The sequence below is a fragment of the Macaca mulatta genome, chromosome 10 (assembly GCF_049350105.2).
Source record: "Macaca mulatta isolate MMU2019108-1 chromosome 10, T2T-MMU8v2.0, whole genome shotgun sequence".
Taxonomy (NCBI): Eukaryota; Metazoa; Chordata; class Mammalia; order Primates; family Cercopithecidae; genus Macaca; species Macaca mulatta.
Genome location: NC_133415.1, coordinates 28,499,244 through 28,516,706, shown reverse-complemented (window position 1 = coordinate 28,516,706; position 17,463 = coordinate 28,499,244). Strand labels below are relative to the sequence as shown.

The following is a 17,463-nucleotide window of genomic DNA, read 5'->3' as shown; positions in this document are numbered from 1 at the left end:
CACTGATGTGGGCAAGCTGATCTCTTTGGTTTGCTGGCCTCTCACTCTCTGCCCAATAGCACCAACTTAACTTCTTTGCATGCTTTATTCTCTGTGATTAAAAAGGGAAGCAATTTTCACTAATGCCATTTCCCAGAGGAGAAAACAGGCACAGGGATGTTCTATGACTTCCTCACGGTCACAAAGCTACAAGTGGGAGCTGGGCTTTGAATGGAAGTCTATCCATGCTAAATTTGAGCCGTCCTCCAAAGAAAGTACAGCACTGTAAAAGCTCAGTGAATGGGGCGGGAGACTTCACTAAGGCCTGACCAGGCTGGTACCCTGATATCCAACTTCCAGCCTCCAGAACTGGGAGAAACATAATTCTGTTTTTGACGAGCTCCCCAGGCTACGGCTCTTTGTTGTAACATCCTGAACTACCCCAGAAGTGCGATTCCATCATGTGTGTCCTATTCCATCATTCAGAAGGGAGTCACTAAGCCCTCAGTGCTGTCTTTGTGGATGCGGCCCACCCTAGGCTGACATGGGGCACAGGGTCTGGGTCTAAATAAAATGGGAAGGCACTGGAAGGTGCAATGTCAGAGGAGGACGATGTCTGAATTTCATTTAATCTCAACCTCTACTGGTGCATCATGAAAGACGAGGCCTAGAGCAAAAGTGTCTTCTCCTGAGACCACACTGTGGACCCCAGGCCCACTGGAGTTCTCTTCCATGCTACCTCTCAATGCTTCTGGTATTTCTTCCATCTGTAAGTGTGTGCAATATCTACAGGGAACACCACACCATGAGTTTTATAAGATCTATCTCAAACACATCTCATGAGCTCCCTAGGAGGGAGATACTAGCATAACACCCATTGTGCATGCTGGGAAGGCCCCAAAACACCAAAGGAGTTCTCTAGGGTCTCACAACTGCTAAGGTTGTTTGACCCAGAACTGTCTCCTTAAAACTGGGACCCTGGTTACATCCAGGTCTTCCCAAGGTGCTGAAGGGGCACACTTTGGCATAATGGTGAAAGGTAAGGAGTTGACGGGGGAGGGTGAGTGGCCAGAAGCTCAGTGAGGCCTTTGAGTAGGTCTTATGGAAAGGAGGTGCTTACAGGATGGAACCTACAAGATGTGACCTCACTTCCTTGCTGACAGACCCCAACAGAACTTAGAATTCTGGTAACTAGGCACCCATATTATACACACAGCCCCATTTCCAGTTCATTTGGTAGTCGACACTCCGGAGAACATGTTCTCCTGCTGTGTCCCGACGTGCTGCCGACCTCCTCGTCGCAGAAGAGGCCAAAACGAGAGTCTTTCCCGAGAATATAGACATTGGTTCAACCCTCACCCTCGACGCCTCTGGCCATTTGCCAGAAGGCACCCACAGGTAACACAGGGCCCAGGGCAGGCCCATCCAGGCCAGGCCTCAGCTGTGCCTATCAGGGCAGCACCGAGTCCCTCCCCATATATTTGGGGGAAACAGGATATGAGGGGCCCTCCCTGGACAGGAGCAGGTAGGTTGTCAGGTGTTTGGAGCCTGGTAGGCATGTCAGGTTCACAGCCCTGACCATGCCTTCAGGATGGGAAGGTGAGTGTCGAGGACACAGTTTGTCTGCTCAGATCTGAATTCCAAGACCTCAACCTGTCATCTGCCGGAGACCTCAACCTCCTCTGGCTAGAGGTCTATGCAGATCCTCCTGTGTGCCAAATCCTGTTGGGGAAGGGGGCGCCAGGGAGGAGTTCTAATGGGGTATCCCACTATGGGGTCAGCCAGGCAGGCCACTGACACCTCTTCGCCTGGCTCACTCTCTTTGCAGAGCTCCACACAGCAGATCAAGCAGGAGCTGTTGGATGGATTCCATTTCTCCACCTTCTTCAAAGAAGGGCAGGGGCCCCCTGCTACCAACCACGGCCAGTGCTGGTCTGGGGTGAGACTGGGCACAGAAGGGTCTCCACAGACAGGGACTCCAGAAAACCAGGGTGGGCCCAGGACTCAAACAGGAATATGGGGACTCCCTAGGCTCTGTCCTAGGGCTTTCACACTTGAGTGAGCCGCTGTCCTCTCCCAAAGGAATCTGGCTGCCATTAGTCCCCTGTGGCAACCTGGTTACAGGCAAAGTCCCTTTCACCTATCAGAGCAAGATCAGAGAAAATCCTTCTGTTTTTGCTTTATACTATGCCAGGAGTATCCCAGCATGTTGCTATAAGAATTGGGTACAGGCCGGGCGCGGTGGCTCAAGCCTGTAATCCCAGCACTTTGGGAGGCCGAGACGGGTGGATCACGAGGTCAGGAGATCGAGACCATCCTGGCTAACACAGTGAAACCCCGTCTCTACTAAAAAATACAAAAAACTAGCCGGGCGAAGTGGCGGGCGCCTGTAGTCCCAGCTACTCGGGAGGCTGAGGCAGGAGAATGGCATGAACCCGGGAGGCGGAGCTTGCAGTGAGCCGAGATCTCGCCACTGCACTCCAGCCTGGGCCACAGAGTGAGACTCCGTCTCAAAAAAAAAAAAAAAAAAAAAAAAATTGGGTACAATGGTAACACTGTAGCAACATACTCATACTGTTATCATTTTAACTCCCCACCCTAAGTATATGTCCGGCAACAGACAGCTCCTCTGCCCTGCCAGACCTCCTCCAGGACTTAAAATCCAACGCTTCTACACAAACAAGTTGGGAGGGGGGTGTTGATTACAACAAAAGAAGGTGAAGCTACTCTATGCATCTGTCTTTAAAGTGTCATCTCACAGAACTCATCCCTGCATCCCCACCAGGCAGGAGCTGTACCCTCGCATCTCACTGTAATATTCCTTAAGGGAGGCCATGTTCCACAGCGGGTCAGCCTCTCAGTGCTGATGGAGCCTGTCATGATAAAATTCCCCTCCTAGGAAGCCTTTCTACAGGCAGCATGATCCTATGTGTGTCCTAATAGGCTGGAGCAGTTTCCCAGGGCTGCCATAACATGCACGCTGACTGAAGGGCTTAACCACAGAAATCTGGTTCCTCACAATTCTGGAGACTGGAAGTCCAACGTCAAGCTGTCAGCCTGGGGTGGTTTCTCTGGGCCTCTCTCCTTGCCTTGGAGATGGCTGACTTCTATCTCAGTCAGCGCAGTGTCTTCTCTTGAACTTCTCTGTGCGCTCACCACCTCTCCTTGTAAGAACCCCAGGCATATTAACTTAGGGGCCACCCTAATGAAGTCACTTCACCTGTTACCTCTTGGAGAACTCTGTGTCCAGACACAGTCACATTTTCTGGTGTTGAGAATAGAAACAGTTACATTTGGGGGAGGGGACACAATTCAACCCATAAAATATACAAATTCCCTGCGGAAGACACACACCCGGGAAAGGGAAATGTGGGTGAAAGGATGTGCAGATAGCAAGTTTCAACAGCTCTAGCCAGTTGACTTTCCAAAAGGGCTCCAGCTGCTCACACGGTCACCAGCAGCCTCTGAAGGTAGCTGCTTCTCTGAACGCAGCCTCCCCTGAATACTAACATGCTTTTAACTTTTTGCCAATCTACTGTCTGTGTGGCAGAGAAAATCACCTTGTTTCATTTCCAGTTTCAAACATACATTTGCGTAACCTTTTACAGCTTCAATACCTGCCTGCGTTTTCTCTTCCCCGAGTCGCCTGGCAGATCCTGGGCCTTGGGATGCGCTTCCTCCCACCCTGGAGTCTTCTGGCATTTTCCCCTTGGCCAGGGCTGGGATGGCCGTAGCTATTTCTCCAGACTCATGTTCATGTTAAAGAAGAAAAACAATCATATCCCTTTAAGTCAAAGGGTTCTTCTAGAGCGTCTTGTCCTGTGTGCTGTTGCTAAAATGAGGAGGGGACGAGACCTCCCCAGGCCCTTCCCCTCCATATCAGAAGTGGAGCCTCAGGTGGCCTAGAGGGAATTTCATCCAGTCTTCCCTGTGGAAGGTGCTCTCTTCTGACCCGGGTGCTGCTGAGCAAGCATCTAACATCCAAAAGCCCGCGTCTCCTCTTCTCCACCATGAGGGTGATTTTTGAGGATTGCAGGGATGATGATGCTGTTGATACAGAGGGTGCCGTTGCCCCACAGCTGACAAACACCATCATGATGCCTTGAAGGCATGAATCATTTTATCCTTCTCATGCGATTATTCTTTGAAAGCCTAGAACCCTTTTCACCATGGGCACCCAGGTTCTCCACATGCACAAGTCCCTGAAGGGTTGGTGCTTCTTGGTGTGAGTTCCAGATCCTGATTTTCTGGTGGTTCATGGTGTTACCACTGACTCCCATGTCCCTCCTTGTCCCCCTAGTATGAAAATGAGATCTGCAGGATGCCAACTTTCCAGTCCGGCATAGGGGAGAAGCTGTTGGAGTCCCTGGTTCCAGCCTTTCTAACTAAACCCATCTCCTCCTATGCCACCTGCCTGGGCCCCTCCTGGGACTTTATCACCGTGCCACACTTTTTGGAACTACTGGTTAGAAGGTGAGTGTCCATCCCCTCCAAGGCACGGAGGTGCCTCTGTCCCCTACTGGCTGGGTCTTGAAGATGCAGCTCTCCGAGCCTCGGATGGCTCCTCTGGAAAAGGGAGTAGTGAGAACATGAACCTCACAGGGTTCTTGTAGGGACTGAATGATTTAAGACATGGCAAACAAAGGGTTCCCTAGAGCCTAAAATTCTGGACAATGTGCTAGGGGTGCTGTGATTCATGTTTATTATTTTTCTCTTCCCACTCACTGAAGCAGCTCTCAGCATTCTGCCGCAATGGCCCATATCTCTTGCTGTTTGGGAAAGCACATAGAAAGCAAGTCTGCAATGGCATTGCTAAAGGATGTCTGAGTTTCCTTCTGGCTGGTCTTTCTCCTTGACAGAGACAGAAGAGGGGTCCCTTGGTGCTGAAAAAGGAGCCACAGGCCCACTCAGACATCTGGAGATGCTCACTGGATTCTCCAATGGTTGGGGTTCACTCATTCCACACATACATACAAAACACCTCATTTGCTCGTCTTGTGGCTTGGCATAATTTCATAAACAAAGCAGATGACAATCCCTGGGCCTCAATTCTACTCAGAGTCAGGCGCTCACAGTAGACAGAATAAACAAATCATATCTACAGAACGTTAGAGGGGAAACCCTCATGGCCTCCTCTACATATGGTGGCATCCTCCCAGATTCTGACTAGAATGACGGAGCCCAGCAACAAGTATAAACTGGGGGGATTTAGGGTTCTGAAGGGCCTCTTCACCCACAAAACATAGGGAGAAATATGTGGACTCTGGTTGGGAAGAGACTAAAGGAGCCCTGGGGTTCATACGTCTTATAATTCCCACAACAAGGCTGACATGTGGGGACTTCCCTCCTACAAGAGGCAAATAGTGAGTTCTGTAAATGGAGACTTAGGTCCCCTGAAAAGAAGGGGTGAAGCTGGGGTCACAGCTGGCCACTGAGAGACTCATCCCCAGCACCATGGCTTCCCAGCTCTCCCTGTCCTACTCCATCTGACATCTGCCCCTACCCTCCTAACCCCAGGACCAGGGGACCCAGAGCTGAAGCTTTGATGAGCAAGCTGCTCACAAATCTGCCTGGAGCTGAAGTCTTGAGTGTCCAGGTGCACAGTGCTGTGCTCCAGGGCCTTTGGAAAGAGAATGTCAGTGGGACGCCGGGGCACACAAGGGTCTGTAGAGCCCTGTTGCATGGCCAGGTCTGCCCCATCCAGGACAGCACTGATGGCTTGGGGTAGGGTGGGGCTGTCCTCTACACAGGCAGCAAGAGGCCAGGGACCCAGAACCACGCAAGGGTGCCCTGGAGGGTTGTGTGGGAGAAGGCCAGGCCTCTGACTCAGCTGTCCACTCCATCACCAGCACCACCACCTCCATTTTGTTCACCTGGCCCCCTGAAAACACTTCAGTTTGCTATCAGCCCCCGCAACAATCATCTTTCCGGATAAAGCTGGCCTTCAGGAACTTCGCCTGGCCCGGACTGGGCTTGGAGGACCACCAGGAACTTGTCCTAGGCCAGTTGGTGCTTCCGGAGCCCAACGAGGCCAAGCCAGATGGTGAGGTGGCTTGCAGTCTGGAAGACTTTCCGGGGGTGGTGTTTTGGGGCTACAATTCCCTTAAATTCCATCTGGTCATTTCTGTGCTTGGAAAGCCCAGTGAATAGTGACTGGTGTGGTGACCTTTTCTCCTTTTCCAGATCCTGCTCCGCCTCCTGGGCAACACGCATTAACAATGCTGGCCCTGGAGCCAGCACCACCACTGCTGGCGGACCTGGGGCCTGCTCTGGAGCCAGAGTCAGGTGCAGCCCTGGGTGCACCAGGATATCTACATTCAGCACCAGCACCAGCACCAGGGGAAGGGCCCCCTCCAGGGACATCACTGGAGCCACAGTCAGCCCCAGAGGCCCCCTGTCCCTGTCCCGGGACTGTCCAGAGCCAACACACTGAGGAGCTGCCGGACATCACGACCTTCCCTCCCAGGCTGCTGGCTGAGCAGCTGACCCTCATGGATGCGGTGAGCAGCTGGGCTTTGCAGGCTGTGCCTCTGGCACCAGCTGTCTCAGACCAGCCTCTCCCTGAGGAGCGGCCAATGCCCTGGGTCCAATTTCAGCCCCACTTCTTACCAACCATGGGATCTGGATGAGTTTCCTCAACCACAAGCCTTCCCTGTCTGCATGTGGACAGCAGAGACGGGACATCGCCCGTGCCAGCTGCACAGAGTGACTGTGCAGACTGAACGACAGGGGATGGACAGAAAGCAGGACAGGGCAGGTGATCACTGAGGGGCAGGCAGGGCCATGGGTCACTCACCCAGCTGCTTAGGAGCCTCACTACCCTCAGCACCTATTAGGTACCTGATGCATACTAGATTCTATGGCAGACAACCAAACAGAGCCCACAGTTGCAGCTGCCACAAGGAAAGTGCACTGGTATGGAGAGAAGGAGTAGAGGGCTGATTGGGATGGGAGGAAGACAAGGTCTCAGGACGGGCTGGCCTTCTAGTTCTTGGAATGCAGATTGCCTGGGAGAAAATGTCACTCTCTCTTCCCACCCTTGTTGGGTTCTGGCCATGATGCATTCAGGGGCCTTGATTGGCAGAAGACCAAACCCAGGGACTCCCACAAGTCTGGAGCATATTTTAAAGCTTTCAGAGCTCCAGCTTGGTTCCTGCCAGAGACCATGGATGACTGTGAGCTCAGTCCCTGCCTGGGACTGTGGGTGACTCTGAGCTGGTGTGTGCTGTGTCCGTGACACTTTCCTCCTCCCCCAAAGGAGCTGTTTAAGAAGGTGGTGCTCTACGAATGTTTGGGCTCCATCTGGGGCCAAAGACATAAGAAGGGGAGTGAGCATGTGGCACCCACAGTTCGTGCTACCATCGCACACTTCAACAGGCTCACCAACTGCGTCACCACCTCCTGCCTTGGGGACCACAGCATGAGGGCCCGGGACAGGGCCAGGGTGGTGGAGCACTGGATCAAGGTGGCCAGGGTAAGCCATGGTTGGGCCTTGGGATTCCCTCTCTAAAAATGGGGAACTGCCTCTTCTCCTCCCTCAGCTTTCAGGAGTGGCATCTGTATCTCTAGCCTGAGCCCTGCACATCCCCTAGGCCCTTCTTGCCAGAGCTTTCCTGACCTTGACTCCTATGGCCCAGTGGTGGCTGCTCACTTCCAACCTGGGCTCTTCCTTGGGTTGCACAAAACTCCTCTTAGATGAGTGACATTCACTTAGCCCCAGGTGTGCCCTCCTGAGGCTCCCTGGGCCTCTGTTTGTCCAGGAAGGGAGATCTCAGCAGAGGGGGCTGAGGCTGAAGTGGGCTGGACTCCAACTGTGGACCTCACAGCTCACTCTTCCCTCTCCAGGAGTGCCTAAGCCTCAACAACTTCTCCGCGGTGCACGCCATCATCTCTGCTCTGCGCAGCAACCCAATACATCGGCTACACAAGACGTGGGCAGGAGTGTCCAGGTGAGGAGGGCTCTCTCCACAGGAGCACCAGGGTTGACCTAGGGACCTATAGGTCTCCCCATGTGCCCTCAGTGACTCTGAAAGGTTCTTGGAGACCAGGGACACTGGAGGCAGGGATGGGCTGGTGGGTGTGGTCACTAAGCTGCCCTGGACTCCTAGGCAAAGATTTCCAACTCAGGACTAAGGATTTTTAACCATCAGGAACAGACTGGAGCCAACTGGAGGCTTTCAGGTGTTTATACCCAGCAGTGGAACTGTGTCCAGCTGGAAGCTAACTGTGAACACACAGGGGCTCATGTGAAGTGGAGATGGGCCAGGGGAGGAGCATGACAGGTCCCACCCTGGTCATCTGGAGCCCTTGTCATCAGAGGACCCCACTGAAAACTCTCACCCAGGAAGTTGGGATTCATTGGGTTTTCAAATAAAAGGGATTGCAACTCACAAATCTCCCTGATTATTCCCAAATTTACCCTTCTTTCTTTCCTCTGTCCATAGCAAAAGCTCAAAATATCTAAAAGAACTCTGCAAAAAAGACACTGCAGGGAAGAGGGACCTGCTGATCAAGGTACAGTGGAGTCTGGGAGATGCGGGACAAGTGTTTAAGGGTCAGAGGAAAGAGTGAGTTTGGAAGGGCATTGGACCCAGTGTGGAGTGGTTATTTTGTTTTGACTTACATACTAAAAGTGGACTTCAAAAATACCCTCTATGCCTACCTTGGGCCAACAGAAAGAGAGGTGTGAGGGTCCATGGGCACATGGGGGCACAGGGGCAGGAGGCCCTGGAAATGGGACGTGGCAATGGCTGCTGGGTTTCTGAGCGGGGGTGATGAGCTGCAGCATTAGCAGGGCTCTGGCTCCCATGCTGGTCCATGCTGCTGGCATGGAGCTTCCTCCACACTGAGGGGTGGTCATGGTAGGTGGGACTTTCTTCCTTTCTCAAACTGACCAGCAATTCCTCAGGAAGCCAGGCCTCTGCTGCTGCTTCTGTCTGCAGCGCACCTCCATGGGCAGGGGGCCTCTATCCGCACTGGGGGAAAGAGGGAACCACAACAGAGGAAGCTCATGTGCCAGGGAGTCCAGTGGATCACCCAGCTTTGGGCACCAATGGGCATACTCGGGACAGATGTACGTGTTTGCTGGGACTCCCTGCTCTGCCCTTTGTAGACACCCAAAAATGGTCATGTCACAGGATTCTCACCAGTTAGCAGTGACACATGCTCATGACAAGTATCTGGGGAATTCATGCATACCTCAGCGATACTCCCTGACCAGATCTCAGAATCTTCCATGCAAATGAGAAGGCAACATGTCACCCCACCCAGGATTCTGGAAAAGCCTGCCATGTCAGTGAGAGATGGCAGCTCAGGAGGCCACTTCCTGAGTGGAGGAAGAGAGAATTCTGTGCACGGAACTCCCCTGGGGGATCATTGGCGAGGCAAAACCTTTTTCATGGCTCAAACCCAGTTTGTGTGGCAGAGACTCCAGTGGGGCTCAGATAGGCAGGTGCCACTTAACCAGGTCTCCTAAAATGCCCTGTCCCTTTCCCATCACGACTGTGCCTGGCTGGAGACCTAGACACTCAGAGACTCCAGAGAACACGACCCTGATGGGTGGTGGTGCTGGGATGCGGGGTGAAGGCAGCCGAGACAGAGACTCCAAGAGGGGATGGAGGTACCCTCTCTTTTGGGGCCCTGGGGAGTCACTGCCCACTCAGGGCCTCTGTTTCCTCATCTGGAAAATAAAGGGATGCTCAGCCTGTAGTGCGGGCCTCACAGGGTGGAAATGAGGTTCGAGAAAAGAAAGCAATTTGAGGGTGCTCGTGCCTGGTTCTTCCTCAGAGGGATGAGGGGGAGAACAATGGCAACAGCTACAGGTAACTGAGCACTCAGGAGGCCCTGTGAGGTAGCTGTGGTTTTCATGGCTCTTTACAGAAGAGGAAACAGTCACAGGGAGGCCTGACTGCATGATTGGGTGACACACACAGGGAGTGTGGGGCTGGGCCAGTCCTATCAGCACTGTGCCAGGTGACTCACGCCAGTCCCTGGGGATCCAAGTGCGGGGTGGCTGGGGTGTAACTGGGGGAAGGGAGGAGAGCCTCACTCTCTCCATCACTGACATCTGGCAGGCGGGGATCTTTAAGGTGGCCACGCAGGAGAGGAACCCCCAGAGAGCCCAGATGAGGCTGCAGAGGCAGAATAAGGTGAGTGAGCCTGTGGCATGGAGGGACTGCAGGGGATCACAGGACAGGGTTCCTTTCCCCACCAGCTGGAGGCCTCCATATCAAGGCAGCAGGGGCTTCCTCCCCAGCCCTGTCCTCTTGTGGCCACTGGGCCTGGAAAACCTCCATTTGAGAGACCAGAGCAAGACTCTGGGAAAGCTGGACCCAAGAGTGTTTGTGGGGAAGGGCAAGGCTGGGACCACAGGCCCTTGTGAGTCGTTAAAATCCCACCATAGGCCGGGCGCGGTGGCTCACGCCTGTAATCCCAGCACTTTGGGAGGCCAAGGCGGGCGGATCACAAGTTCAGGAGATCGAGACCACGGTGAAAGCTGTCTCTACTAAAAATACAAAAAATTAGCCGGGCGCGGTGGCGGGCGCCTGTAGTCCCAGCTACTCGGGAGGCAGAGGCAGGAGAATGGCGTGAACCCGGGAGGCGGAGCTTGCAGTGAGCCGAGATAGTGCCACTGCACTCCAGCCTGGGGGACAGAGCGAGACTCCGTCTCAAAAAATAAAATAAAAAATAAAAATAAAAAAAATCCCACCACAGAGAAAACTAGGAGTGCTTGCTAGACTTGGAGGTCAGCTGGGATAGAGGAGGCAGAGAATTGGGAAAGGCAGCTGAGGGTCTTTGGCTGCTCTAACCGGGAGACCTGGGGAGGAGGATTCTGGGAGACAGGGGCTGATGGGATTTCATGGGATAAGACCTTGGGCAGGCACCTGAGGACCAATACTCATCACCACTACCCCTCCCACCTCCCCACCCCTCCATGGCACAGGGCGTGGTCCCCTTCCTGGGGGATTTTCTGACTGAGTTACACAGGTTGGATTCGGCCATCCCGGACGATCTGGATGTGAGTTAGTCTGGGGCAGGCTGGTTGGGAACCAGGATCCTGAGGCTTGGGAGGAGAGGGGCCTGGACGGAGCATTTAGATCTCAGCCCTTGGAAAACCTCCTCTCCTGAGAGCCTCACAGCGGCTCCTGTGGGTGGGGGTGTCAGGCCCATCTCATCACCTCGGAATGATGGAGGCTCCATGGCAGCCACCAGTCCCTGTCCCTGAGTGGTGAAGCTGCAGAGCTGTCTGACTGCAAAGCTGCTGAGATGTGGGCTGAGCTGGACTCAGCCTCTCCGTGGGGTAGTCCCGTAATAGGAGGGTGAAATTGAGCCTTTCCAAGGGCAGGCAGTTCCAGGGTCACTGAGTGCTTTCTTTCTATGAGAGACCTCAGTTTCTCTGTCTGTCATCAGAGAGGGTTGGGGCAGTGTCCCTGAGCCTCAGCTCCCTTGCCCCCTGCTCTAGAGCCCGGAGCCTGAGGGAGGTCCAAGTCCTGTCATGTGCACATCCCCTGACCCTGGTGGCCCTGGCGGTAATGCAGCATGGGAAGGGATGGGGTGGGGCTGGTTGAGGACCAGGGACCTTTCTGATGGGCTCTATCTGACTTCCAGGGCAACAGCAACAAGAGGAGAAAGGTGAGCAGCTGGGGCACTCACATTGGTTGAGGGTGGGGATGTGGACGTCACAGTCCACCCTGGACAGGACACTCCCTGGCTCCATCCTCTACATCTTAGGTTTACTGGGAGGGTTTGACACACACAGGAGGAGGAGACCTATCCCAGTAGAGAAAGTGGGAAAGGCACTGGAATGAAAGACCAATTCCTGCAGGAGGGGCTGTTTACATCCAACTCTGAGAACAGGCTGGGGGCTGCATGGGGCCCCTTCAGAGAACGGCCCCAGGGACCAGTCCCTTCTCCTTGCCTGTCAAAGGCCCCCTCAGCATCTTCCACCCAGGCCCTGTCAGCATCCTGCCCTCTGTCTCTAGGAGGTCCGAGTTCTGCAGGAAATGCAGCTGCTCCAAGTGGCTTCCATGAATTACAAACTTCGGCCTCTGGAGAAATTTGTCACTTGTTTCTCAAGAATGGAGCAGCTCAGTGACAAGGAGAGGTGAGGGCCTGGGAGACTGGCAGAGGGTGGGAGAAGGCTCTCCATTTTTTTTAAACATGGTCTGGCTCTGTCGCCCAGGCTGCACTGCAGTGTCACCATCTCTGTTCACTGCAACATCTGCCTCCTGGGCTCAAGCCCTTCCTCAGCCTCCAAGCAGCTGGGACTACTGCTATCCACCACCATGTCCGGTTGTTCTCCTGTTGTTGTTCTGGTACAGGTGGGGTTTCATGATGATGTCCAGGCTGGTCTCAAACTCCTGGCCTTAAGCAATCCACCCACCTCAGCCTCCCAAAGTACTGACAGTACAGGTGTAAGCCACCCCACCTGGCCTAGAGGAGGCTCTCTGTGGATAGCAGCAGAGAGCCTGTGGCCATGACTCCACGGCCAGCATCAAGCCCTGTTGCATGGGTACCGCTAGGGACCCAGGATTCCAGCTGGGCAGGCAATGAGAGGGGACCTGATGTGTGGCTCATGGTGGCCTCACAGCTGCCTCACTGTCCTGCAGCTACAAGCTGTCCTGCCAGCTGGAGCCCGAATCCCAGTAGGCTGGAAACATCCTGCAGTGGCTGGGGCCGCACTGGGATGCTGGCCAGAACACCGGCTCTGCACCATCCTTCACCCAGACCGTGACACCAGGGAACCACATCTAGGTGGCTGGCAGCACAGCTGCATCTGGCCCCTGCTCTTCAAAACCAGCTGCTCCTGCTGGCCAGGGTCAGGCCATGGGACTTTTGCCAGGCAGGCGGGAGACCATTTTATCTTTATTTTCTTTAGTGTATAAGTAAGAGGTTTTTTTTAACTTTCATAAAATAAAATTTTAAAACACTATTCAGAATGTTCTATAGTTGTTGAATGAGAACAGTAACTCCAGCGCAGTAACCGTATGCCAGTCTTTAGGATTCATAGTCTAGCATGTCAAATTGAGGCTATGGCTGAACAAGTCATGGAACAGCATTCGCATTACACACGCCAACCATTTAATCTTTTCCTTCTTTATTCAAATTAATTATTGTTAACTTTAAGGAAAACAAAAAACAAAACAAACAAAAAAAAACCCCTTAAAAACCATAATGTGTCACCCAATCTACCACACTTGTTTTACTGACCAGCTACTCTCAAACTTAAATTCTAGTTAAATTCAAGTTCCACTGGGTTACTCTACTTTTTTAAGTTGTAAATACTTAATGAATCACTTAAATATTTACTGAAGGGCTGGAGATGGGAGGTATTTAAGCAAGTGGTATGGCTGGCCTTCTCCAGAAGTCCTGGGCAGAAGGGAGCTGGCCATCAGTCTCTATGAAATACAGATAAACTTTTTCCACTGTGGATCTTCCCAGACTTTCTGACACCTCTCCCCTAAGTGAGTATCAAGGAAGGAGAGAATTGTTTGAACCCAGTATCTAAAGGATGTCCCACAGCTTAATTTGAACACAAGCCCCATTGTGGTATATCAGACAAAAACAAGCCAAAGAAGTCAACATTTCAGGGTCTGAAACATGTAATGCCCCCAAATCAATACAAAATAAACACCTACATCCAGTCCTGGAGCCACAAAGCTCCTATAAGAAAAATGGGAGTTTGTATTTCAGCAAAACTTGTATCTATGCATGCAGTTTGCAAAAAAGAAAGAAAACAAAAGCAAAAATTATCTATGGCAAGAAACCCTTAGACCATGCAATTGATTTGGCAATACCTTTTCTTTCTAATTCTTTGTTCTTTTTGGATGGGACACAAAAATCACTGCTAACAAATGTGAACACAAACACATGGGACTATACATCATCTTAGAGCTTCCGCATGGGAAAGAGAAACAATGAACCATTAAAGAAGGCATCCTGATGAGTTCATGTCCTTTGTAGGGACATGGATGCAGGTGGAAACCATCATTCGCAGCAAACTATCACAAGAACAGAAAACCAAACACCGCATGTTCTCACTCATAGGTGGGAATTGAACAATGAGAACACTTGGACACAGGAAGGGAAACATCGCACACTGGGGCCTGTGGTGGGTTCGGGGGAGGGGGGAGGGGTAGCATTAGGAGATATACCTAATGTAATTGATGAGTTAATGGGTGCAGCACATCAATATGGCACATGTATACATATGTAACAAACCTGCACATTGTGCATATGTACCCTAGAACATAAAGTATAATAATAATTTTTTAAAAAAAGAAGGCATCCTACAGATTGAAAGAAAGTTCAGCAGAATCATATCTGTGAAAGGGGTTGCAATCTAACATGTATGAGAAACTAACACTACTCTAACTTGGAAAATGAACACAACCTAATACCCAAGCTAAAACTGGGCAAAGAACCTGAACAGGCACATCTGAAAAGTAACCACGAAATTGACTGACAGGTCACAGAGAAGTTGCTCAACTTCACTAATCCTCACACACATGTCTAAGTGCAAACCACACTCAGATACCTCTCACTCTAATTAGAATGAAACTTACCAAAAACAGCAAAAAACCCATACATTCACAGGCAGTGGCCAATGTAGAAATGCAGAAAAAGAGATTTTATACACTATTGGTGGGAATGTACATTACTATACACACGAAGCGGAACAGTGGAAGGTGACTTAAATATTTTACAACTACCCGTTCACCCAGGAATCCCACCACTGGTTATACACAGAAAGCACATGGAATCTGTTATGTTGAAGAGATATCGGCCTTCTTATGGTGACTGAAGCACTATGCACAATAGCGAAGGTATCCAATCAACCTACCTGTTCATGCACAGATGAAGGGATAAAGAAACTGCAGTACACAATGGCATCCTCTTCGGCCAGAGAAATTCATGAAACCATGTCATCTGCAGCAACGTACAGAAACCTGGAGGACATGACTTTCAATGAAATAAGCCAGGAAGAGAAAGACAAACGCGGCATGATTTCATGCATGTGAGAATGAGATCAACTTTCTCTCTAAACGACCTTATCTCCTAGATATAGAAAGTTCCACAGTGGTGAAGAGAGGCTGGGAGTTGGAGAGTCCGGGCAGGAACTGGGAAATGGATACAATGTTACACTCAGATGACAGGAATAAATTCAGCTGTTCTATTCCACAGTAGGATGTCTAGAGTTAACCGTATCCTACCATATTTTCCAAAAAAGTCTGAAAAGAAGGATTCTGAACATTGCAACCACAGAGAACTAATAAATAATAACTACACAAGGTAATAGAGACAGTCAATGCCTTGCTTTCCTCATTACACAAGGTATATATGCGTGGATCAAAATGTCCCACTCTGCTCTTTAATCGTATACTTTTACTACAGGACAAATTGTTTTTAAGTACATAGAAAGAAACAATGCTGAAGTTCATGTCAGCTGAAGTTCATGCAGGGCATTTCCAAAGAAATTCTGAGAAATCCAAACTACATTGGATGCATCACACTCCCTGATGTGAAATTTCACTCAAACTCTAGGGACCTGCTTCCACATGGATGAGTGGAAAAGAACAGAGAACCTGAAGTAAACTCACACACCTCATACCACCTGATGCTGGATGAAATACACAATGATAAGTAATGGGGAAAGAACTCCCTTTTCAACAGTCTTGGGGATAAATGGTGAGCCATATGCAGAAGAGTAAGTAACACTAGGCTTCTACTTCTCACCATGTACCAAAGTTCACTCAGATGAAAGATATAAATGGAAGACCTCAAAGTACAAAAATCCTACAAGAGACCCTAGGAAATACCCTTCTCGACATTAGCTTTGACAAAGCATTTATACGCCTAAGACCCCACATGACACTGCAACAACAGCAATAATCGACATGTGGGACCTAATACACTAAAGAGTCACCATGCAACACAAGAAATTACCCACAGAGTAGACAGACGACATACAGGATGAGAGAAAATGTTCCCAAACTATGCACCTGACCAAGGTCTAATATCCAGAATCTACGTTAAAGACCTTACACAAATCAATTAGCAAAACTCCCCAAATATTCAATTAATAAATAGGCAATGGATATAAACACACACTTCTCGAAAGATGAAGTACAAGCAACCAACAAAAGTGAAAACATGCTCAACCTAATTGTCAGAGAAATATAAATCAAAAGCATAATGGATATCATCTCATGCTGGTCAGAATGGCGATTACAAAGTTAAAAACAAAAAAGACACTGGCAAGACAGCAGAGAAAGGGGGCACTGGTCCACTTTTGGTGAAAATGAAAAGTAGTTCAGACACCATGGAAAGCACTTCGGAGATTGCTCAAAGAACTTAAACCAGAATTACCATCTGACTCAGCAATCCCACTACTGGGGTATACACAAGGAAAATAAATCCTTCTGTCCAAAGCACACTTGCACACAAACGCTCATGACGGCACTATTTACAACGGCAAACACGTGAAATCAACCTAGGTACCCATCAACAGTGGATCTGAAAAGGAAAATGTGGTACATACATACCACAAAACACTAGGCAGCCGTAAAAAAAAAAAAAGAGGAAATCATGTCCTTGGCAGCAACATGAAAGGAGCTGGAGGCCATTATCTAATGAGAAATAAGGAAAACACAGAACACCAAATGCCACATGTTCTCACTTCTAAGGTGGAGCTAACATTGAATACACCCTACCGTAAAAGTGAAAACAACAGACACTAGTGACTATCAGATGAAAAAGGAAGAAGGGACGAGGTATGGGCTAAAGACCTACCTGGTGGGTACACCCACTGCCTGCATGATCAGGTTGCTCGGACCCCAAGTCTCAGTGTCATGCAATATACCAAAGGCAGTAACTAATCTGCCTTTGTATGCTTTAGTCTATAATAAACATAGAAATTATGTTAAAAAAATACAAACTTAGAAGCTAAAAACATGAATGAAAAATACAAACTTTTATAATTATGCAAACAATATTTTATTGGCATAAACTAAGAAAGTGGACAGAATGAGTAAACCAAATACTCAACCCCAATTTACATATAGTGAACACATTTTTCAAAAGGACACCAAAAAGACGCAATGGGCAAAAGAGAACCTATTCAATAGATGATTTTGAGCAAACTGAATATTCACATACAAACCACTGAAATAGGACCCTTATGTCATGCAACACAACAATCAATGCAAAATACATTAAAGACCTAAAACTCAACTCTGAAACCACAAAACTCCTACAAGAAAACATAGGGTGCACGTGTATTTTAGAAAAGAAATCCATGCACGTAGGCTGCTAAAGGTATTTAAAATACGTTAAAACAAGGAAACACCCATAGACAATGTAGTAGCTTGGCATTTTCACTGAAAAGCTGGGGACCCAGTTCCACAGTGGAACAGATTAGAAGACCTAGATATAAACCTACACACCTGAAACCACCTGACACTTGAAAAAAATCAACAAAAATAA

At 50.0% G+C, this 17,463-nt stretch overlaps 2 protein-coding genes across 48 annotated transcripts in view; one reads left to right on the top strand and one right to left on the bottom strand.

Annotated features, from left to right (window-relative positions):
- LOC144331891 (uncharacterized) overlaps window positions 1-17,463 on the bottom strand; it is a 48,389-nt gene that overhangs the window by 11,347 nt on the left and 19,579 nt on the right. For 13 of the 47 annotated variants that reach the window (XR_013399474.1, XR_013399475.1, XR_013399476.1 and 10 more), the window contains one exon: window positions 14,822-14,927. The exons of 30 other annotated variants lie outside the window; for them this stretch is intronic. The gene's annotated coding sequence lies outside the window, so the exon portion shown is untranslated. Of the gene's footprint in view, window positions 1-3,596; window positions 3,727-14,821; window positions 14,928-16,770; window positions 16,878-17,463 lie in introns of all 47 variants that reach the window. 4 more of the 47 variants (XM_077950541.1, XM_077950536.1, XM_077950543.1 and 1 more) reach the window with 2 other exon arrangements.
- On the top strand, window positions 540-12,765 carry LOC710293 (ral-GDS-related protein). The gene is given in 14 exon segments (XM_077950464.1): window positions 540-1,377; window positions 1,808-1,951; window positions 1,953-1,970; window positions 4,280-4,452; window positions 5,829-6,022; window positions 6,163-6,479; window positions 7,238-7,453; window positions 7,825-7,928; window positions 8,424-8,493; window positions 10,053-10,127; window positions 10,922-10,996; window positions 11,587-11,610; window positions 11,961-12,082; window positions 12,588-12,765. Coding segments are annotated over 14 exon segments (1,713 nt in total). The 5' UTR covers window positions 540-1,236; the 3' UTR covers window positions 12,628-12,765.